At 43.3% G+C, this 25063-nt stretch overlaps 1 protein-coding gene across 4 annotated transcripts in view; it reads right to left on the reverse strand.

Annotated features, from left to right (window-relative positions):
- dhrsx (dehydrogenase/reductase (SDR family) X-linked) overlaps window positions 1–25063 on the reverse strand; it is a 293611-nt gene that overhangs the window by 55970 nt on the left and 212578 nt on the right. For all 4 annotated transcript variants that reach the window (XM_043692383.2, XM_043692379.2, XM_043692380.2 and 1 more), the window contains one exon: window positions 5273–5480. In XM_043692383.2, the coding sequence (XP_043548318.1) occupies window positions 5273–5480 (208 nt within the window). The remainder of the gene's footprint in view (window positions 1–5272; window positions 5481–25063) is intronic.

Here is a 25063-nt window from a genome sequence, read left to right on the forward strand (position 1 = left end):
TTAATGGGGAAGAAAGAAATAGAGATGCAGACATATAGGGAGAGATTTCTAGAAATAAGCTAAAGACCAGTCCCTTGAGGGTGGAGAATTTAAAATCAGGTTTGTCTATGGAGCCAAGCGTGGAGAGAAGCAGGCATCTTACAGGGTTGTGGAATGAGAAAACTGTAGAGATTGGGAGGGATGATGCAATGGAGAGATTTGAAAATGAGGCTGAAAATTTTAATATTGAGATCAGGACCAGGATTTAATGTGGGTGACAGGGGCCTCACTCACTGTGAAGAACGTGGGAGTCCCATGTCATTCATCCTCATGAGTTTGGGGCAATTTCATTCCAATCAGTCACTTAACTGGGAGGTGTCGGACCTCCATTCTGACTGAGGCCACAGTTTTGTAGAAATCTAATACCTACTCTCTGCAACTGGATCCTCAGTTTCCTGACCCACAATCAGTGAAGATTGGGGACAATATTTCATCATCACTAACACTCAACACTGGAGCCCTCCAGGGGTGTGCACTCAGCCCTCTAATGTACTCACTGTATACCCATGACTTTGTCGCCAAATACCAGACTAATGCCATTTACAAGTTCACTGATGACACCACCATAGTTGGTCAAATCTCAGATGGCGACGAAACAGACTACAGATGGGAGGTGGAAGACCTGGAAGAACGGTGCATGGAGAACAACCTAGCTCTCAATGCTGGCAAAACCAAGGAACTTATTATTGACTTTCGGCAGGATGTTACTCATGCCCTCTACACATTAAAAGCACAGAGTGGGGATGAGTGAAGAGTGTCAAGCTCCTGGGAGTGGTCATCCACAACAAGCTTTCTTGGACTCTTCATGTGAACGCACTGGTTACAAAGGCCCAACAACATCTCTTCTTCCTTAGGCAGCTGAGGAAATTTGACATGACGGCGAATATCCTTGACGACTTTTATAGGCGCATCATTGAGAGCATTCTGTCTGGATGTATCACTACCTTGTATAGCAACTGTACCAATCAAAATTGGAGATGGTTACAGAGAGTGGTGAACCCAGCCCGGACAATCACAAAGGACAACCTCCCATCTATAGAATCCATCTCCAGTCCCACTGTCAAGGAAAGGTCGCCAGCATTCTCAAAGATCCATCCCACTTGGCAATGTTTTTCTACAACCTCTACCATTGGGGAGGAGGTACAGATACCTGAACACAAAACACTGGTTTCAAAACAGTTTCTACCCTACTGTTGTTAGAATACTGAATGGACTCTTAACACTTGCCTGTACCTGTGTTTTTGTTTTTTGCCGCTCTTTACCTATTATTTACTTAGCTATGCTACTTAACTGTGTGATCTGTCTGTATTGCTCATAAGACAAAGCTTTTCACTGTGCCTTAGTACACGAGACAATAAATTCAAATCTTGCCGCTGTGAGTTGCTGAGCCGTGACATCAGAGTCATCACCAGTATCAGCACAGCCATTTCTACAGTGCAGTCTAACAGGATGGTGACTGATGGACCCCACAGAGAACTGATGATAGATGGACGTGTGCTGTGGAGAAGAGGTTGCAGGCAAAGTAGGGAAGCGGGAGTTGGAAGCAAGGGCTGGGATGTGACTGATGCCTGGCAACCGAGTGATGGTTGTTCCTGCCAAGATCCAGTGGGGTTTTCCAGATGGCCTTCCTAGATAGTGAGACAATAGACAATAGACAATAGACAATAGGTGCAGGAGTAGGCCATTCAGCCCTTCAAGCCTGCACCGCCATTCAACATGATCATGGCTGATCATTCCTAATCAGTATCCTGTTCCTGCCTTATCTCCATAGCCCTTGATTCCACTATCTTTGAGAGCTCTATCCAACTCTTTCTTAAATGAATCCAGAGACTGGCCTCCACTGCCCTCTGGGGCAGAGCATTCCACACAGCCACCACTCTCTGGGTGAAGAAGTTTCTCCTCATCTCTGTCCTAAATGGTCTACCCCGTATTTTTAAGCTGTGTCCTCTGGTTCGGCACTCACCCATCAGCGGAAACATGTTTCCTGCTGCCAGAGTGTCCAATCCTTTCATAATCTTATACGTCTCAATCAGATCCCCTCTCAGTCTTTTAAACTCAAGGGTATACAAGTCCAGTCGCTTCAGTCTTTCAGTGTCAGGTAATCCCACCATTCTAGGAATTAACCTTGTGAACCTACGCTGCACTCCCTCAATAGCCAGAATGTCTTTCCTCAAATTTGGAGACCAGAACTGCACGCAGTACTCCAGGTGTGGTCTCACCAGGGCCCTGTACAGCTGCAGAATCACCTCTTTGCTTCTATACTCAATTCCTCTTGTTATGAAGGCCAGCATGCTATTAGCCTTCTTCACTACCTGCTGTACCTGCATGCTTGCCTTCATTGACTGGTGTACAAGAACACCCAGATCTCTCTGTACTGCCCCTTTACCTAAATTGATTCCATTTAGGTAGCAATCTGCCTTCCTGTTCTTGCCACCAAAGTGGATAACCACACATTTATCCACATTAAACTGCATCTGCCATGCATCTGCCCACTCACGTAACTTGTCCAAGTCACCCTGTAATCTCCTAACATGCTGTGGTTCTGTTCGCCGAGCTGGAAGTTTTTGTTGCAAACGTTTCGTCCCCTGGCTAGGCGACATCATCAGTGCTTGGGAGCCTCCTGCAAAGCGCTTCTTTGATGTTTCCTCCGGTGTTTATAGTGGTCTGTCCCTGCCGCTTCCGGTTGTCAGTTTCAGCTGTCCGCTGTAGTGGTTGGTATATTGGGTCCAGGTCGATGTGTTTGTTGATGGAGTTTGTGGATGAATGCCATGCCTCTAGGAATTCCCTGGCTGTTCTCTGTCTGGCTTGCCCTATGGGACAACACTACTATCATAGGGCAATATCATAATGCCCGAAACGTCGATTCTCCTGTTCTCTAGATGCTGCCTGACCTGCTGCGCTTTTCCAGCAACACATTTCCATCTCTGATCTCCAACATCTGCAGACCTCACTTTCTTATTATAGGTCAAGCCAGACAGAGAACAGCCAGGGAATTCCTAGAGGCATGGCATTCATCCACAAACTCCATCAACAAACACATCGACCTGGACCCAATATACCAACCACTACAGCGGACAGCTGAAACTGACAACCGGAAGTGGCAGGGACAGACCACTATAAACACCTGAGGAAACATCAAAGAAGCGCTTTGCAGGAGGCTCCCAAGCACTGATGATGTCGCCTAGCCAGGGGACGAAATGTTTGCAACAAAAACTTCCAGCTCGGCGAACAGAACCACAGCAACGAGCACCCGAGCTACAAATCTTCGCATAAACTTTGATCTCCTAACATCCTCATCGCATTTCACCCTGCCACCCAGCTTTGTATCATCAGCAAATTTGCTAATGTTATTGCTGATACCATCTTCTATATCATTAACATATATTGTAAAAAGCTGGGGTCCCAGCACGGATCCCTGAGGTACCCCACTGGTCACTGCCTGCCATTCCGAAATGGAGCCATTTATCACTACCCTTTGTTTCCTATCAGCCAACCAATTTTCAATCCAATCTAGTACTTTGCCTCCAATACCATGCGTCCTAATTTTACTCACTAACCTCCTGTGTGGGACTTTATCAAAAGCTTTCTGAAAGTCCAGGTACACTACATCCACTGGATCTCCCTCGTCCATCTTCAGAGTTACATCCTCAAAAAATTCAAGAAGATTAGTCAAGCATGATTTCCCCTTCATAAATCCATGCTGACTCTGTCCTATCCTGTTACTATTATCCAGATGTGCCGCAATTTCATCTGTGCCAGCCCACAAGTGGCAGCAGTATGAGACCCTCAGAGGCTTCAACTAGCTTCTGGACATGTAGGTCACATGGAAGCCTTCCCACTCGGAATTTATCAGGAGGAGGCAGGAAGGTGAAGGGCTCACTGTCCTGCATACTTCGATCCGATCTCCTGACCCTGAGCTCACCCGATGGGAAAGGGCATTACATTCCAGTGTTCAAAGAGGGGATAATTGTCCTCAAAAGTCAATGCAGTTAGATGATGTGTTACCAAGAAACCATGGTCAGTTCAAGTTAAAGTGCTAGGTAATTTGATGTGTTTCTGGAGAGTGAAAGGATTAAAATGAGAAGGGAAAGCTGAGTAGGTTAATCAACAGCTTTGGAGATATTGAGCTCTCTGCCATCTTCCTTTTTGTTTAAGTTCCTTTGTTATTATTTTGCAGGGCTGTGGAAATTCATTTCTCTGTTGCAATTGCTTCACTGTGGTATAAATATTCACAGTGAGATAGATCGGAATTGTTATTCTACAAGCACTTGCATTTCCCTTAAGCTCACAAATGACACTCTGATTATTTGCGCTGTGACTTGAATACACTAAGAGCTACGGGGTAACACTTGCAAAGCAACCACTAAGAGAGCAAACACCTCCTGAGTGGGACCAGCTTACACCTTATTAAAGAAGTAAGTAGCGCAGAGGCTGGGTGAAAATGATGGTAACATTTATCTTTCATGTAGTCGGTTTTGTCGCCCATTCTTGCTGTCAAGTCATTCTCTGTTCGGACATGAAAGACAGAATGCACGCAGCTCTGTGACAAAGACCGCATTGTTGTTGTGTGAGAGCAAGTGTAAAATATTGACTCATCTGTATTCACCAAACGTCTCCCAGTCTGCGTTACAGCTGCTCTGTTCGAGCTGTTACAGGTAACCAACACGCTGGTAGAAAACCTCCGCAGTCACATTAAGAATTCCCGTGCAGCAATTTTGTAAATGCCTTTACATGATTCTTACCATTTGCTCTTTCAAGCAAACTTGAGAAGATGTCCTCCCACTGGAAATAGTGACCGTAAGAAATCTTCATAAATGCATTTAGGAACATTGGAATGGGAGTCAGTCATTCAACCTGTGTTCTGCCATTGCATTAGAGCATTGCCAATCTATTCCTTAATTGCATTTGCTTGTTTCTGTAACCCTTTAGAAGCCTTGCCTAACAAAAATCCACCAATCTCAGTTTTCATATTTTCAATTGACCACCGTTGCCTCAACAGCTTTTCAGGGAAGAAAATTTAAGATTTCTATTAGTGCTGTATGTAAAGAAGGGATTTCCTGGTTCTAATCTTTTGCTAAGCCATGAAAAGCTAAGCATCACATTGGGAGAAAATGATTCCCTATGAAGACAGCTTAAAGTTTCAAGTGCATACCTGTTCAGTTATCCACGGAAGTATATTCCAAATTAACCCGTTCAGCGGGAAGCTGAAAGTACAAATGCATTATAGTCATACCTGCTTTGCAAGTCGTTGAAGTTTAGCTCGCCAATATAATGGGTAGCTGAAGAAAGGGTGACAATTCGAGCATTATGGTCATGGCTCCCCGAATGCTTCAGGGTATCCAGAAGAAGATGGGTCAGCAAGAAGTGTCCAAGGTAGTTCACACCAAAGTGCTCTTCAAATCCATCCACAGTGTTTCTTTGAGGCACCAGCATCACTGCCGCTGAAATCAAAAGTGGAAACATTTTGAGTGACAAATAAACAATCAAAAGAATGTCATGTTTGGTCTATTCACGAAAACTGGGCTGTGGATTTGGGGTAGGGGTGGCAGGTGGGTGACAGAGGAGCTGGCCAGGTGGCTCAGACCACTGGACAAGTTCCATCATGGAGGTCATTTGTGCATGATGAGGTTCAGGACAATGTTCCCTCTAAGCTCCTAGAATCCGCTCGGAGGGTCCAAGCACAGAGCTCAGTGTGCTGACACCACTCGCAGCATTGATTCCAGCTCTGGAGGCTGCTGTTACACATGGACTTTGGAAGTTTGGACAGAGGAAATAACAAATAGCGGGAAAGCCAGTTGAGAGGAGATGAATTTCCCGAGAATATTAATTCCCTTATTGATTTGTTTTTTGTTCCTTCTCCCAGGGTAAGTGATATGGGAACAGGAAAAAGCCATTCACCCCCATCAAGCCTGCCATTCCATTAAATTAAGGCCAATCATTCATTTCAATGTCCCTTACTCACACTCTCCCTATATTCTCTGCTGTCATTGGTATCCACAAATCCATTGATTTCTGTCTTGAACATGCTCAATGTTTGAGCTCCACAATGATGTGGGGGAGAGAATTCTAAAGATTCACCATCTTCAGAATGAACAAATTCTACCTCATCTGCCTCATTCTGAGATTATAGGTCCTGGTTCTAGACTTAACAGCCAGGGAAACATCATATCTGCATGCAGCCTGTCATACCCTCTAAGTATTTTCTATGTTTCAATGAGATCATCTCTCATTTTTCAAAACTCTGGAGAATATGGTGACCTCAGCTTGTCAGGAATTGCATTTGTGCTTTTAGTGTCACTCTGCATCGCAAACTAGGGATCCAGTCAACTGAGCTAATCCTCTCTGGCCCTTTATGGCAAGTATATCCTTCCTTAGATAAGGACGCCAAATCTGGACATGATACTCCAGGTGCAGTCTCACCAAGGCTCTATCCAACTGCAGCAAAGACTTATTTGCTTCTGAACTCAAATTCCCTTGTGATGAAGACCAAGTTACTCCAGTATTTGCCTTCCTTATTGATCGTTGAACCTGCCACTAGCTTTTAGGTACTCATCAGGGTGGCATGGTGGCTCAGTGGTTAGCACTGCTGCCTCACAGTGCCAGGGACCAAGGTTCGATTCCAGCCTCGGGCGACTATCTGTGTGCAGTTTGCACATTCTCCCACTGTATGTGTGGGTTTCCTCCGAGTGCTCTGGTTTCCTCCCACAATCCAAAGATGTGCAGGTTAGGTGTTCAGGGATGTATAGGCTAGGTGCTTTAGTCAGGGGTAAATATAGGGTAGGGGAATGGGTCTGGGTTGGTTACTCTTCGGAGGGTTGGTGTGGACTTGTTGGGCTGAAGGACCTATTTCCACACTGTTGGGATTCTAATTCTAAATCATAGAGTCACAGAGATGTGCAGCATGGAAACAAAACCTTTGGTCCAACTTGTCCATGCTGACCAGATCTCCCAACCCAGTCCAGGCCCAGCACCTGGCCCATATCCCTCCAAACTCTTCCTATTCATATGTCCATCCAGATGCCTTTTACAAACCTCCAGCACTTCCTCTGGCAGCTCATTCCATACATGTACTACCCTCTCAGTGAAAAAGTTGCCTCTTAGATCTCTATTATATTTTTCCCCTCTCACCCTAAACCCATGCCCTCTAGTTCTGGACTTCCCCGTCCCAGGGGAAATACTTTGTCAACTTATCTTATCCATGCTCCTCATGACTTTATAAACTTCTATAAGGTCACCTCTCAGCCTCCAACACTCCAGGGAATACAGCCCCAGTCTATTCAACCTCTCCCTAACACTTTCTCACAGTATCCCTCTCAAATCCTCCAATCCCGGCAACATCCTTGTAAATCTTTTCTGAACCCTTTCAAGTTTCACCACATCCTTTCCACAGGAAGGAGACCAGATTTGTATCAATATTCCAGAAGTGGCCTAACCAATGTCCAACCCAGGTCACTTTGGACAAGAAAATTCCCAACCTCTGACCATTTAAGAAAAATTCTGTTATTCCTCTGGACCAAGGTGGACAACTTCATAGTTGTTCATTTTATATCCTACCTGCAGTGCACTAATTGTCTAAAACTACTTGAATATCTTCCTCAAAATTTACATTCTCAACTAGTTTTGTGCCATATGCAAACCTAGAAATATTGGATTTGATTCCTATATCTAGATCATTGTTATGGACCAGACCCACTCAAAATATATTAAGAAGGTAGCCTAGACCTTAAATTTTTCTTATTATAAAGGTAAATTTGAGGTGCTGTGTTCCAGATGCAATTCAGTTGGTCAAACTACTCGACGTTAAGCATAACACAATTTATTCAAACACTATAGTTAAAAGTACTACAAAAGAAAGAGGAACTTGGAATAACCTAACTCTACTGTAAAATTTAACAGAACAATAGATACAGTAACTATTACTAATTAACTGCTCCAATGTAGTAAGATCCCATGAACACACCCTTGGAAAATTCAGAACACAGATTGTTTCACATGTACCTCCCACAGTGGGCAGAAAACCCTCAGCTTATGGCTGCAATTGAAAGAGGGAAATAATGTGTTTGCACATTCTCCCCATGTCTATGTGGGTTTCCTCCCACAGTCCAAAAATGTGCAGGTTAGATGAATTGGCCATGCTAATTTGCCCGTAGTGTTAGGTGAAGAGGTAAATATAGGGGAATTGGTCTAGGTGGGTTGCGCTTTGGCAGGTCGGTGTGGACTTGTTGGGCCAAAGGGCCTGTTTCCACAATGTAAGTAATCTAATCTAATAGCAACGGGAAGTGCTGAAAGCTAAACCTAAAATTCCTGATTCTATGGGTGGGAGCTTGACCACACCCATTCAGGCTGCTTCTATTGTTACAGCTTTCTAAAAAAAAATCCAAGGTTTTACAAGTTGTTTATCTTCTCATTGACTGCTCTCTGAAAGAAACCAGCACAAAACACACCTCTTAAAGCCATGGCATCGTCAGTTCTTTCTACAGACTGTGATTGGCTATGGCCCTAACACTTTCTTACAGTATCCCACTGGTAACAGCCTGACACACTGAGAATAATCCATTAAGTCCTGCTTCTTCTTTCCCTGCCATTAATCAATCCTCAATTTATGTCAGTGATATTAGAGCATCATAGATCACTGTTCCGTTATTAATAGGATAGCCAAGTAGACAAGTTGGCTCTCCTATTGTGAAATGAGGTGCTGATTTGATATTATTTCTTTCACACCACTGCCCAAAATTAACTTCATTTCCACTTTTTGATTCCAGCATATGGCAAACAATATTAAGATTCTGGTCAGGATTCGGAGATTGAGTACCAAAGGAGAACAAATCTCACTCATATCTCCAATTTGCAAGTATAGGCTCCAAGAATTAGAGTTCTTTCAAGGAAATCCACGGGGTTTTTATTCCAGAATAATATATATTAGGATGGGTCTAATTAAACATTATTGGTACTGGATAGGGATGATTGGGTTTGGGCTGTGACATTAGATGTGGAAATATTTGTTTATTCACAGATACTGTATAGCCTGGAACAAATTGCATGGACACGATAAGTGTAAAGTGATCACATTCAATTGAAATGGTGCTTGGAAGGTTGGATAGAATAGGAAGTTTCTATTCATGAAGTTGCTAGTTCCTTGTGGTTGTGATGTATCATCAATAGCCATGACTGTTGAGCTGGTTTGGTTTATGGATGGAGAGGGGAATTCCCTGAACTTTTCTAGGAAATGGATTCAGCATTTTGTTTAAATTTTTGTCTTTTCTAGGAGATGATATATTTCAGGAGTGGCTGAGTTGCAATCCACTCCTTTATTTAATGCTGTTGTAAATCCAAAACCTTTCTCAGAAACAAAATTTTAGACTTAGCTTTTCCACTAAGATGGGCCAACATGGACATCATTTACAAGCAGAAAGACTTTCACTCAAGTGGTAATCCAGAACCCCAGGCTGATATTCTGAGGATGTGGGCTGGAATCCCACCATGGCAGATTCTACAATTTGAATCCAATAAATATCTAGAAAGGAAATTGAAAAAAAAAGAAAAAAAATGGTGTAATCTTAACTGTGTGACCCACTGTTGATTGTCGTGAATTGGATTTTTGTGGATTATAGTGAAGCCATCTGATTTTACAACATCCAGGGAAGGAAACCTTCTGTTATTCCCTGGTCTGGTCTGCATGTGACTCCAGAACTAATGTGGCAGACTCTTAACTGCCCTCTAGGCAATTAGGGATGGGTAAAAAAATACTAGCAGGGCAAGTGATGCCCAGATCCCGTGAATGAATTCTCAAAAAGCCTTCCGCTAACTGCTTTCTCCAGAAGAGCAAAGTCCATATCTATTACACACTCGCCTGACCTCCTCCCCAACCCCACTCCCAGAACTCCGCAACCACCCCCTTCCCAAAATGAAAGTATGCAGGACGGACAGCCCTCTTAAAGGACCAGGTCTGCTGAGTTGTCAGGTTTATCGGTTCGATCATCCCACAAAATATAGCTATCAGGGTCTGGTTCCTGATGCATTGCGTGTACATGTTGAAGATTACTTGATTGCTGTAATGTGGTTTTGGATATCCAGGGAACGTGAGGATGTTACAGAAATGTCAGTGTTTCTATCTTTGCTTTCTAATCAAAGACTGTCCAACTCAAAACTGGTCAGGTGATTATCTGAAGTCAATACTGCTGCCAACTAAATTGAAATAAACAAAGAATTATCGATCCATCTCGTGGAAGATAGAATTGATCAGACAAAGAAGCATTGTCTCAGCCAATGTTGTGCAGGACTGGCAAACAGACAGTAGTGGTGACAACCAAGTCCTTACATAAACCGAGAATTCCCCAGGCAATTCTCAACCAACTGCATGGGAGTCAACTGAAGGGTGACATAGTCTTCATTCTCTCTCTCTCTCTCTCTCTCTCTCTCTCTGCACAGCATAAAATCTACCTGACACTGTAGAAAATTGTCCGGGTATATGCAGGAGAAATCCAGACAAACCAATTGCTATCCTGTCAGTCTACTCTCAATCATTAGCATAATCTGTCATAATTGACAACATTGCTGCTTTTAATCACTGTATCCTCAGTTGCCAAAGCTCTGGAATTGCTTCCCTAAACCAGCCCTTTACTAATTCTTCATCCTCTTTAACACATAACTTAAAATCTATCACTTTAACCAAGCTTTTGGCCATTCCCCCCTCTAATATCACCTTCTGTGGCTCAGCTTTATGTCTACCCAGTGAAAGATCTTAGGACATTTTGTCATGTTAAAAGTGCTATTTAAATACATGTTTTTTGTGATAGCAATGTTCTGAGTCATTCAGCTCTTCCGAGGAAATCTAATGGAATTCAATGCTCTGGGGATGACAAAATTACATTTTACTGTATCTCCAGATCACTTAGCAAATGTAATATAGTTTTAAAGTAACTGATTAATTTCCTACTGCTAACAGAAATTTTAGGTCAAGAGAGAAAAAAACAGAAATGCACAACAGGGAGAGAGTAATAAAGTTAATATTTCAGGTCAATGACCTTTTATTAGACTGGAAAATGTTAGATATCTAATAGGTTTGAGTCCTGTTCAGTGTTGTGGCTGTGTCTACTGGTAACATCTGAGATGCTTTGGACAGGTTCCTTCTGATTAATATCAGTCTCAGATACCAAGCGGAGAGGGATACCCAGACAATGACTTTGGCAGCAGAGAGGCTCGGTCTGGATAAACAGAATGGGTTTATTAAGAAGTACTTAACAGCTAGTTACATTACATCTGGGTTATGTGAGAGTCTCTCGTGAGATTCAAGCTTGACTTAACAATATGTCTACATTACTGTTTAACTTTGTCGGATTTAGCAATGAACAACAGGTTAGTTCCCTCTAGGAACAGTCTTTTATATCCTAATACAACAAGTTGAACCACTTCAGAACATTATCATTGCCCTAAATTAAAGCTATAGTTAATGATTCTGTTGTTCCAATAATCGTTTGGCAACACAAAACTTGATTATTGTTCGAAAAAGATACGTTTTTGATGTTTTTGGTCATATGCTCACCAGGTCAATTTGTAAAAAAAAAATCACAAAGTAAAGAGAAAATAACATTCAAACTGTATGACAGGAGAGTGTTGGCACCTTTTGTAGAATTCCTGCATTGAGGAAGCCCATCAAATTGATACCAACCCTGCAAAAAGTGTCTCACACAGACACAGCCCCCACCCTATCCCTGTATTTTTGCAAGGTTTGTGAAGGTTTGTAGCTCAGGTTGAGGTTTAGGGTGTAGGTTTGCTCGCTGAGCTGTAGGTTTGATATCCAGACATTTCATTACCTGGCTAGGTAACATCATCAGTGGCGACCTCCAAGTGAAGCGAAGCTGTTGTCTCCTGCTTTCTATTTATATGTTTGTCCTGGATGGGGTTCCTGGGACCCCAGGACAAACATATAAATAGAAAGCAGGAGACAACAGCTTCGCTTCACTTGGAGGTCACCACAGATGATGTTACCTAGCCAGGTAATGAAACGTCTGGATATCAAACCTACAGCTCAGCGAGCAAACCTACACCCTATCCCTGAATCCTCATATTCCCCATGGCTAATCCACCCTAACCTGCACATCTTTACACTGTGGAAGGAAACGGAAGCATCCAGAAGAAACCCACACGGACAAGGGGAGAATATGCAAACTCCATGTAAACTGTCACCCGAGGGTGGAATCAAATTTGGATTCTTGGGGCTGTGAGGCAGCAGTGCTAACTACTGAGCCACCTTTGGTTGGAAACTTTCGCAAAATTTGTGTTTTTCAGCACTCTCAGATTCCACTGCTGTCATTATTGCATTTGTCATTTAATCTTAAATATTTTCCACCTTGTTTTAAATATTACCTTTTGAACTTTCCACTACTCCCTTTCATTCTCACTTTGATCTTGCTTAGAACAGATTCTATCTCCAACTTCTTCTGCACCTGATGTCACACGAAACATTGACTTGATTTCTCCCTCCACAGTTACTTCTCTCCCATTCGGGATATCGAGCGCTTACATTTCTATTTTAGATTTCCACAAGTGGTGGAGGCTGGTACAATTGCAACATTTCAAAGGTATTTGGATGGGTATATGAATAGGAAGGGTTTGGAAGGATAGGGGCCAGGTCCTGGCAGGTGGGACTAGATTGGGTTGGGATATATGGTCGGCATGGACGGGTTGGACCAAAGGGCCTGCTTCCATGCTATACATCTCTATGACAACCCCACATAATAAGCCTTATCCTCAGAATATCTTCTGTTCCATGTGATAAGGTATTTGCTTCGCAAAGCCCTAGTGGACTCCATTACTTAAGGGCCAAGGTCCATTAACTAAAGAAAAACTATAAATGGTGAAAAAAAGGGAAGATACAATAAATAAGAAAGTAGAGCTGAGATGATGATAACCCTAAGAACCAGATTCTCTGAGAAGAGGATGACCTAATCACCACAGGGTAAATAATTTTCAATTTTATTAATTATGCTCTACTTAATGTGTTGGTGACATTTTTAACATGTCTCTCTCATTAAGGGTATCCTTTATGAGCTCAGCATGGGTTTTCACACTTTTTAATATTTATTTTCAGGATGTGGGCTGCTGCAGGCAAGGTAAGCATCAACTGTCCATCCCTTATTACCTTTGAAAAGGTAGTGGTGAACTGGCTTCATGAACTGCTGCAGTCCAGATGGACTGAATAGCCCCATGATATCTTATACGGGTTCATGGAACTGAGCAGCTTGCTAGGCATTTTGATAGGGCAATTAGGACTAAAGTACATTGCAGTGCTCCTGGGGTTGTATGCAGGCCAGACTGGGTGAGGGTGGCAGATTCTACCCCAATACATTGCCCGTCTTTCCCCAGGGGAGGACATTAGCGAACCAGATGTGGCTTTTACAACAAAACTGCTAGGTTTTACCATCACTGTTATCAAGGCCAGCATTTTTTCTCTTCCAGATTTATTAAATTGATGGAGTTAAAATTAATTTGTAATCATGTCCACAGATCATTAGGTCGGGCCTCCAGATAATTCATTCAGCAATATTACCACTTCACAAAAACAACGAGTTTCTTCTACAACCCCAGCTGCATATAAAACACTTCTGTTTGGTAGAGTTTCCATCTTCCCAGCTCTATTTTGATTGATATTGCCCAAACTCCATGTATAGTGAAATCAGGAAGAAGAGGGTTCAGAAGAAGACTGATGTTACATTGCCCAGTGGCAAGAGAGCCGCATGCTGCATAATCTGTGTTTGTAGCCTTTGTGTGCTACACTGGGGTTTGCAACCAGGAAAGCTTCCTGATCTTTTTCTAGGTGTTACTTCAGTGAAAGGGGGAAGTTTGACAGCTAAGCTAATGGACTTGTTATATATTGGTTTGCCTTTAAGATGTAAAAGCAATCAATTAAATCTGCATCATTGCGTCATCTCTTCTGGCCTTGTGGCATTTATGCTCCCTGTGCAGTGCTAAATCAATGCAGAAAATGGGCTTGAATAATGTCTAAATTAGTAAGTTAGCAAGATGTGATGTGTGCACGTATCCACCTGTGACAGGAATTCAGAATGTATCCATCTTGATCAATCCCATTCTATGATAAGTCTGCAGTGCAGATGTAAGTATGAGTCACTTTAATATGGAAAATGTAAACAAAGCTAGCATTGACCATGTAAACCAGTGTTTGTTATTGGAAAAATTCATCTGGGTCATTCCTGTCCTTTAGGGAAGGAAATCAGTGATCCTTACGTGGTTTACATGTGACTGCCGACCCACAACACTGACTGATTCTTCACTGCCCGAGGCACTATGGGGCGAACAACAAACACAAGCACTTTTTACCAGGAAGTCCATGTATGTGTACAGGATGAGGTGAACACTGTCAACAAAATGTCCCAGCCCCACTGTCAAATAACCTGGCAGAGCTGAGCTGTGTACAAAAGTAATCACCCTCGAGATACTGGACAGAGAGTGATGCTGGCATAACTGCAGACGGAGGAGAAGACCAACTGAGTAGAGAAACCAAACAAGGGGTTGATTCATGGGGGCTATATTCAGGAAATTTTGCTGGTAATGCAGAGAAGCAAAGGCTCAAAAAGTCATCATTCAAGACTGAAGAAACCATTATTTGTTTTTATAGTCAATCAATACACTTTGGAACAGAATCAGCAGCTGGGATTCATAGAGCAGAGAATATAGAATAGTACAGCACAGGAATAGGTTCTTCGGCTAACCATGTCTATGCCGACCATGATGCCATTCTAAACTACCTCTGCCTGCACATGGTCTATATCCTTCTATTCCCTGCCTGCTCATGTGTCTGTCCAAATGCCTCCTAAACTTTGCCAAAGTGTCTGCTTCTACCACATCCCTTGGTGGATGAAGGTAAAGCAGTTGATGTGGTGTATGTGGACTTCTGTAAGATGCTTGATAATGTTCTACATGGAAAACTATTGCATAAATTACAGAGTTTCGGGATTGAAGGTTATTTAGTGGTTTGGATCAGAAATTGGCTAGCTGAAAGAAGACAGAATGTGGTGGTTGATGGGAAAAGATCATTCTGGAATTCAATTACCAGTGGTGTGCTGCAAAGATCTGCTTTGGGGCCACTGCTGTTTGTCAGTTTTATAAATGATTTGGACGTAAAAGGATGGATTAGTAAATTTGCAGATGACACTAAGGTAGGCAGGGTTGTGGATAGTGGTGAAGGATATTGTGGGTTACAGAGGGACATAGATAAGATGCAGAGCTGGGCTGAAAAGTGACAAATGGAGTTTAATATGGAAAAGTGTGAGGTCACTCACTTTGGAAGAAGTAACAGGAATGCAGAATACTGGGCTAATTATAAAATTCATTGCAATGTAGAAGCACAATGAGATCTCGTGTCCTAGTGCATGAATCCCTGAAAGTTGCCACCCAGATTGATAGGGTTGGGAGAAAGTGAGGACTGCAGATGGTAGAGATTAGGGTTGATGAAGGATGAAGGACTTATGCCCGAAATGTTGATTCTCTTGCTCCTCGGATGCTGCCTGACCTGCTGTGCTTTTCCAACATCACACTCTCGAAGCTGATAGGGTTGTTAAGAAGGCATATGGTGTGTTGGTGTTTATTGGTAGGGGGATTGAGTTTCAGAGCCACAAGGTCATGCTTCAGCTATACAAAACACTGATAAGGCCACACCTGGAGTATTGCCTACAGTTCTGGTCACCGCATTTTAGGAAGGATATGGAAGCTTTGGAAATGGTTCAGAGGAGATTTACTAAGATGTTGCCTGGTATGGAAGGAAGATCTTACGAGGAAAGGCTGAGGGAACTGAGGCTGTTTTCATTAGAGAGTAAAAAAAGGTGAGAGGTGACTTAATTGAGCCGTATAAGATAATCAGAGGATTAGATGGACAGTGAGAGCCTTTTTCCTCGGATGATGAAGGCTAACACGAGGGGGCATAGCTTTAAATTGAGGGTGATAAATTCAGGACAGATATTAGGGGTAGTTTCTTCACTCAGAGAGTAGTAGAAATGTGGAATGCCCTGCCTGCAACAGTAGTAGACTCGCCCAGATTAAAGGCATTTAAATGGGCATTGGACATAGATATGGATAATAATGGAACGGTGTAGGTTAGATGGGCATCAGATTATTTACACAGGTCAGCATAACATTGAAGGCTGAAGGGTCTGTACTGCGCTGTAAAGTTGCATGTGCTATAAATTTCTCCAGTCATTGCGCACATCTCCGATGTCTGTGTGTGGTAGCAGCTGGAGAAACCTGAAATAACTGTGTCAGCATGGCATTGGCAAACATGGACCCTCAGAGCGGCTGCTGGACTATGCCTGATGAAGGGCTTTTGCCCGAAACGTCAATTCTCCTGCTCCTCGGATACTGCATAACCTGCTGTGCTTTTGCAGCACCACACTCTCAACTCTAATCTCCAGCATCTGCAGTCCTCACTTTCACCTGTCAGACTATGCAGCTGAGACAGAACATGACTGAATCGAGTGAATATGAAATCAGCACAGTACCCAAAAATTGGCAGATTATTTTGTTGATTATTTCACTTGGGGAAATTCAGCTGTTGCTCCGTTTCTCATCCTCCTTTCAGTATGATGGATGTTATCAGCTTGGCAAAGATGGTCATCAAAATTGGGTCGAACCCAACTTCAGTGCTTGTCTCCACATGAGCAGTCAGCTGCCCTGTATTCCCAAGAGATATGTCGTCATGCAATGCAGGAGTTTCTAGTTATGATCTTTTTTTGGGGGTGTCCTTGTACTACTTTTACTGATCACCTTGATATCGTTTGATCTGTGACAGTACTTCAAAGAATCCCTATGGTGTGGAAGCAGGTCATTCAGCCCATTGAGTCCACAGCATCCCACCCAGACCCACCCCCCTACTCTACAGCCCTACATTTCCCATGGCTAATCCACCTAGCCTACATATTCCTGGACACAATGGACAATTTTACCATGGCCAATCCACCCTAACCTACACATCGTTGGACTGTGGGAGGAAACAAGACCATCCGAGGAAAACCCACACAGAAATGGTGAGAGACTGGAATCAAACCTGTATCCTTGGCGCTATGAAGCAGCAGTATTAACCACTGAGCCACCATGCCACCATATTGACCTTGGGGATCAGATTAGATTAGATTAGATTACAGTGTGGAAACAGGCCCTTTCGCCCAACAAGTCCACACCGATCCTGCAATCATCAATGCAGGAGATGTAGTTGAATGTCCTGGAGGGCACTCTCCATGTTCTTGAGTCCAGTATGGAGGGCTTAGTGATTTTGGTCCTGCAATCAAATTCTCATGACGGACCTTGGGTGTCTTCAGTGGGAACACTTCTGAGCTTTGAATTGCCACCGAAGGAAGACTCAGGTTCATTGACCCAAAGCAAGGTGGTATGGAGGATGGCCTGGATGTGTCGAATGTAGTTTTCTAAATGAGCTACCATATTTCCTCCATCTCAGAAATTCTTAATACACTGTAAAGTGCTTTGGGAAGCCCTAAGTACATAAAAGGCACTATCAAGGCACAAGACTTGCTGGGCCTTTAAGTAGGTTATAGTAGAAACAGGGGAGCAGTTTGCATTTGTCACATAAAGCCTACAATAGGCTGGTTTGGTAATTTATAGCATGAATAATCTGACAGCAATGCTGAAAACTGCCTCAGTGTTAGAAGTGTCAAATTAAAGGGAAGTGGGACTTTAATCAATCAGATTTTAGAGCTGGTTAACCCGATTAAGAAATTGAAGACAAGCGCACTATAATTTGAAATTGTGATGGGGTAATAAAGACAAGTTGACTCTGCGTTTAATAAACAGTGCTACAAAATCATTAGTAATACGGCTTAATATCTCATTGTAAATTCAATTAATAACATTTTCTGCACATACTGACAGTAACAAACATTTTACTCCAGGGACTGCAAATACAGCAAACATTGTTAGGGCCTGGTGTGGTGATCGATTGACTGGCAGCTGAGTCACAGAATGAGGATGGTTATTGAAGTTACGTTTTGTCATCTCTCACAATGATCAAATGTTAGCAAGCAGCCGTTCAAAGGTCACCCACTTTGTCATCACCAGAATGCCAGTGTCTGTACCAGGCTGTGTCCAATGAATGTACTCAAATGATGGCAGATTGTTGGACTGGAATAAGCAAGGTGACTTTTTACTGTGCAATTCTGGGCTCCCTCCTTATGTGTGTTGTGAAACTTGAAAGGATTCAGAAAAGATTTACAAGGATGTTACGGGGGTTGGAGGGTTGGAACTATAGGGAGAGGCTGAATAGGCTGGGGCTGTTTCCCTGGAGCATAGAAGGCTGAGGGGTGACCTTAACAGAGGTTTATAAAATCATGAGGGACATGGATAGATAAGTGGACAAGGTCTTTTCCCTTGGGTGTGGGAGTCGAGAAGTAGAGGGCAAAGGTTTAAGGTGAGAGGGGAAAAATTGAAAAGGGCAACCTTTTCATGCAGAGTGTGGTGTGTGTATGGAATGTGCTGCCAGAGGAAGTGGTAGAGGCAGGTACAATTACAACATTTAAAAGGCATCTGGATGGGGATATGAATAGGAAGGGTTTAGAGGGCCAATGGGCCAAGTGCTGGAAAATGCGGCTAGATTGGGTTAGGATATCTTGTCAGCATGGACGAGTTGAACTGAAGAGTCTGTTTCCATACTGTACATCTCTGTGACTCTATGACATTAAGTGTTTGCAGTAGAACAGAATTTGAAGCTATGAAGCAAGCATCAAAAACCGTTATGTCTATTTCTAGTTTATGTAATATTAGTATATGGCTGATTATTTTTTCAAAGACGCTGTTTCTAAAAGAGGTAGGTTGAGCAATGGTGATGGGAGATTGCAGGGAAGGTCATGTTGAAATTCCAATTGTTCTTTAATAACAATGTTCATTTGGTAGGTCAGTGGCCAGTGCAAGCAACATGGTGTGACAAATACCAGACAACTCATTCAATAATTGATGCCTGTCTTCAATGTTTTGCAAAGCATACTGACCCATATAAAGTGAATCCAGTGTGGCTCCTTGGTAATGCTATTTTCTGTGAATTTCTTTTTGTGAATGGCTGTTTGAAACATAATCTTCTGTATCGCACTTTGACAACCATGGGAGAAGATACATCAACACGAATGGAATAAGGCTAGTCATGTTTCTGTGCTACTTCACTTTTTTTTGATCCTAGATATTTTCAGTTTCTGTGTCTTTCAGCCTACATTTGCATGTGAGCCCAAGGTTTCTCTGTTCCTGGGTGTTTTCTCTGGTTCTGATAATTAGGTATACATTTGCTGTGAATCAGAACAATGAACAGATGATGCTTTTTACATTATCTCAGCATGGTTCCGTCTCTCGGACACAAATGATGTTAGGATAATAAAATACTAATGGTTGCCAAAGGTCCATACATGGCACCCAGGTTCTGCACTGGGACATCAGAGTTTCTGTTCCAGTCAGTGGTATCATGAAATCGTAGAATTCCGACAGTATGGAAGCAGGCCATTTGGCTCAACAAGTCCGAATCAACCCTCCAAAGAACATCCCATCCAGACTTAACTCCCTACCCTATTCCTGGAACCCTGCATTTCCCATGGCTAATCCACCTAGCCCGCACATCCCTGGACACCACGTGACAATTTAACATGACCAATCCACCTAGATTGCACACCTTTGGACTGTGGAAGGAAACCAGAGCACCCGGAGGAAACCCACACATACAGGGGGAGAATGTGCAAACTCCACATAGGCTGAGAGTGGAATCAAACCTAGTCCGTGGCACTGTGAGGCAGGAATGCTAGCCACTAATTCACTGTGCTTCAGGAGGTAGGGAGATCCATAGTGACTTTTACATCCTCTGGTGGTCCTATCAACAAGATGCTTTAAGGCCCATGTTTTGAACAGTTTAAGATAAAGCAACATATACCCCTGTAGTATGGTCTCTGCAGATATGCACCCCCACCCAGCCCCTTCCTCCTGCTCTCTCATGTTCACTTGGCTTGTCCCCTTAGTCCTCAAGAGGAGTGAAACTCCTCTGAAAGCAATTAGAAACAGTGCACTAGCAGTTACCCAACCCAACATGTACCACTGTTTGGCTTACAAGTGAAAGATCATGATTCTGGCTAAGAAATGACATGTTTTGTCAAAGCATTTCATCTTGCACTCATCTGGACTATTCACAAGAATATTAATTTGGGGGGAAAGCACCATTTATACTGAATGACAGTGCCAACTGATCTTAAGTTTTTCCCTTTAAATTGGTATTCTTGCAAATCCTGATAAATGCCAGACAAAATACTTCAAAAATGTGTTTTTTTTTTCAGTATTAAATATGCTAGGGACTGCCAAGCAATTAGGTAAAGATCTGTTGTAGAAGAGAGTAAACAGACCAAGAAAATGGCCACAATTAATCAGTCAAATGAAAGGACAGACTCACAGCTAACCTCTTTATAATGAATGAGAACTTTAAAAAATTCAGCTCAAGGATCATCGTTTGTTATCAGCATGAGTTGCAGGATGAGCTTCTGACGTGGCAAGGAAATGCAGGAGCATCTCAATTTCAAAGTTAGGTCAAACAAACATGGGATCCGTGTTGGGTTTTTTTGGACATTTTGTCGCTGTGAAGCCTAATGAGTGTTCTTGCTGTATCTTGCCAAACTTGCCTTTTTAATTTCAGACTTGCCCCTATGGTATCTCCCACATCCAATTCCTACTACATACCGTAGCAGGGACAACTCAGCAAACAGCAGATATCTGAGGTGAAAAATGTGTGCTGGAAAAGCACAGCAGGTCAGGCAGCATCCGAGGAGCTGGAGAATCGACATTTCCCTCATAGCCCTTCATCGGGCTTCTGCCTGAAACGTTGATTCTCTTGAGCCTTGGATGCTGCCTGACCTGCTGTGTTTTCCAGTTCCACACTTTTCGACTGATTTCCAGCATCTGCAGTCCTTACTTTCTCCCACACAGCAGCTATCTGCCAAAAGACCAACATCCCTTGCACTGTAAGCCCATGGTGCGTCTGGACTAGTACTGTCAGTCCGGAAATGCCCTGTGCAGTTCCTGACATTTCTGTCCCAGATGTGACAGACATAGGACAATTGCTGCCCTGCTTTGCAGGTAGGGTCCCAGAGGTCCTACTGGATGGGGTGGTGCTGATGCAGGACTTCTTCCTCCTCCTCGAGGACTAGCAGTACACACCATGACACCAGAACACAGCAGCCTGATCAGAGGTTACCACCTGGCTTCAATCAGTCTCAGCCATCTGAAAGAATGGCCAGCACTATAGGAAGAAGGTCAATGTCCTTCTCCATTCCGCAGGATAGGTTCTGCCATCTCCTTTCTGAAAATTGACATTTCCTGTATCTCTGCTACTGTACCCACCTCTCACCAAGGTTCACACACACTCACTCTTGCCTGCAACATATTCTCTCACTCACAGTCACCCATCCCAACAGGTCACAGCACTGACACAGTACCGGCATGCCTTCAACACTTCCCTTTCACCCTCCATCTGCAAAAAAATGCAATAGCTATGCAACCCATGCTATTCATCTCCCATGCATCATTTCTGGAGGAAAACAGTCCACAATAGGGCAGAAAAACTCAAGGTGGGTGGTGTGCCGCCCATCATTTGCTTACTCAGCCTTTCTGAGGAGAGAATCCTGACTCTGAAGTCCTAAAGCTTGGTCTGGAACCGTATCAGCAATTCCATTTTACTTATTGTATCAGGAACTCCTGAGTGAAGTCTATCCCCCTTGACTTGACTGTGGTGTGCTGATGACTAAGGCAGTTTCCTGGCTTTGTGTCAGCACAGCAGTCGTATGAGCTGGATAACTTTGGCTGAGGGGAAAAATGAAAAAAGACAAGGCAGCATAGAATCCCAACAGTGCTGAAGAGGCCATTCAGCCCATCGAGTCTGCACCAACTCTCCGAAGAGCATCCCACCCAGGCACGGCCCCCACTTTATCCCCATGACCCCACATTTCCCATAGCTAACCCACCACCTAACCTACACATCCCTGGACACGATGGACAATTTTACCATGGTCAATCCATCTAACCTGCACACCTGTGGGAGAAAACCAGCGTGTCTGAAAGAAACTCAGGCAGACACAGCGAGAATGTGCAAGCTCCTCAGAGTCACCTGAGGGTCATGTCAAACTCATGTCCCTGGTGCTCTGAGGCAACAGTGATGACCACTGAGCCACTGCGCCGCCAGTGATTCTATGAGTACCTAAATGACTGAGTGCAATGAGAGCAATCAAAGAGCTCGGAGATGCAGCCATGTCCAGTCCATGAAGTAGGTGCGTGTCACCACATCAGAATTATGATTACAGCTGCCAGTGCAGCCTGAGACACAACACTGAAGTACAGAAGCAGACTGGCAATATGCCATCAGGGTTCTTAGAGGCTGGTACATGTTGAATGCTAATGTCCATAGGAGTGTGTGTGGCCTATGCCCATGGATTGTGCCTTGAGATACTGGTGCCCAATTTACAATATGGACATCATTCAGAGCAAGCGGTGAGCTGAATCTAACAGGTCCTTGATCTGGGCTCCCTCCTGGTTTTTCCCAAAGTCGAGCTTATTTAGCAAGCTTGGTAAGGTGGGAATTTTTAGCAAGTGAATTGGGTCGTTAACAAAGAGGTTTAAACAAGTGTCAATCCTCATCAATTTTCAAATCACTGGTGCCTAGCAAGAATCTCACCATGCTGCTTATGAAAAGCGTAAAAAGCTGATGTGAGTTGCTCCCATTTAGTTAAATGGAAATCTGTCTTAGATTTCATTATGGGTTACTTGATATTAGCAATAGCCCAAAATTAAACATCACTACACATTCTGAACCTGGTGAGCACTAACAGTCAGAGCTTCTTGGGTTTGTTTCATTCGGTAATGGATTTGATAAGAAATGATGGGTACACAGTGGTTCAATGGCTAGCACTGTGGACTTATAATTCTGGATTAGTGGTGCTGGAAGAGCACAGCAGTTCAGGCAGCATCAAAGGAGCTTCGAAATCGACGTTTCGGGCAAAAGCCCTTCATCAGGAAACGCCAGGGACACGGGTTTAATTCCAGCACTGGGTGACTACGTGGAGTTGCACGTTCTCCCAATCTCTGTATGACCAAAATGCTTCATGCTTGTCAGCCTAATTTCTTCACACTGCATATATCTGACATATGACAATAATGGTTGCTATTAATCTTACCTTCAACCTTCGAGAATCGATCTGGATGTAAAAAGGAAGTTTGTGAAAGAATACATCTTGCAAGATGACAGGTCAATGAGCAAGGAATCTTAAGGGACTGACAGATTGCTTTGAGTTCTGGATAGCAATGAACGCAAGAGACTTTACGATTATTGGCTTTGAAAGTGATCCCATGACATGACTGAAATATCAATTTCTTTTCTGGCTATTCCACCAACCATAAACTTTGACAAAACAGCTCTTAACTGCAACTCAGTGGATGGATACATGTGAAGACCGTTCACAATCTGATCATTTTAAGCAGCAATTAAGTGTCCTGGGATTGGGAACTCAGAGGTGATTTTCAATTTCTCTGCAAAATGAGGTCAAAGCACAAATTCAATTCTGGTGCCAGCTAAAGTTATGATGAGGGTGCCACGTTCTCAACTTGCCCTTTGGCTGAGGCATGGTGATCTTCAGGTTAAAACGCTACCAATCGTCACTCTCAAAATCAGAGAGCAGACTTATTGTGGAGGACATGGAGGTCCTGGGCCTCCTTCGCCGCTCCCTCACCACCAGACGCCTGGAGGAAGAACGCCTCATCTTCTGCCTCGGAACACTTCAATCCCAGGGCATCAATGTGGACTTCAACAGTTTCCTCATTTCCCCTTCCTCCACCTCACCCTAGTTCCAAACTTCCAGCTCAGCATTGTCCCCATGACTTGTCCGGACTTGTCCTACCTGCCTAGCTCCTTTTCCACCTATCCACTCCAGCCTCTCCTCCCTGACCTATGACCTTCATCCCCTCCCCCACTCACCCATTGTACGCTATGTTACTTTCGCCCCACCCCCACCCTCCTCTAGCTTATCTCTCCACGCTTCAGGCTCACTGCCTTTATTCCTGATGAAGGGCTTTTGCCCGAAATGTCGATTTCGAAGCTCCTTGGATGCTGTCTGAACTGCTGTGCTCTTCCAGCACCACTAATCCAGAATCTGGTTTCCAGCATCTGCAGTCATTGTTTTTACCTTATTGTCCTCTGGGATGATGGCAACTTTATCTTACTTTTACCCATATAGTTGTGAATCAAAATCAAGGTGGTGTCCTTGACTTACAGGGCTGTTCTCATTCCTTCATCATCTTAACTTTGTCCTTCTATTGTTTGGCCTAGTCACTAATACTTTGGAACACCTAAAGCCCTCTCCTTAATGCTTTCAGGTTTCACAACACATTGCATCCTTTTCACAGAGCTATTCAATTTATCCTCCACCCTGCAATGTCCCTACAGCCTTAACCTTTTCTTTTCCAGACATACAGATCCATAATCTACACTAGATAGACTCGCAACATAGAAGTACAATGGAAGTACCTGATGTATCTCACATTAAGGGGCTGCACATTTAAGACATAGAGGAGGAGGAATTTGTTGTAAAAGTTCTTCCCTTTACTCTAAGGCTGTGAATCAAGGGTTATTACGTGAAAAGGCAGGAAAGTGAAGTTTAGGATGAATAGATCAGCCACGATCTCATTGAATGGTAAAACAGACTCAATGGGCTAAGTGGCCTACTTTTGTTCCTAAGCCAATGGATTTCTGAACACTAATGACATTGAGGGACATGGGGATAGGGGGATAAATGGCAAATACATCAATGATCAGCCTGGTCTCTTTGAATGCTGAAGCAGGCTTAATGGATCGAATGACCTAATCCAGCTCCTATTTTCAATGTTTAAATGTACAATTCCCTTTCGAACTTTGGTAAATCTTCTTTCACCTACCTTTCAAACAGAGCATAACAAATGCAAACACTGAAAAAGATAACATTAACGTTGTCCTTTTTAC

This window comes from Chiloscyllium plagiosum, unplaced genomic scaffold (assembly GCF_037043375.1).
Source record: "Chiloscyllium plagiosum isolate Xiang-an unplaced genomic scaffold, Cpla_swu_hap1 HiC_scaffold_6, whole genome shotgun sequence".
Taxonomy (NCBI): domain Eukaryota; kingdom Metazoa; phylum Chordata; class Chondrichthyes; order Orectolobiformes; family Hemiscylliidae; genus Chiloscyllium; species Chiloscyllium plagiosum.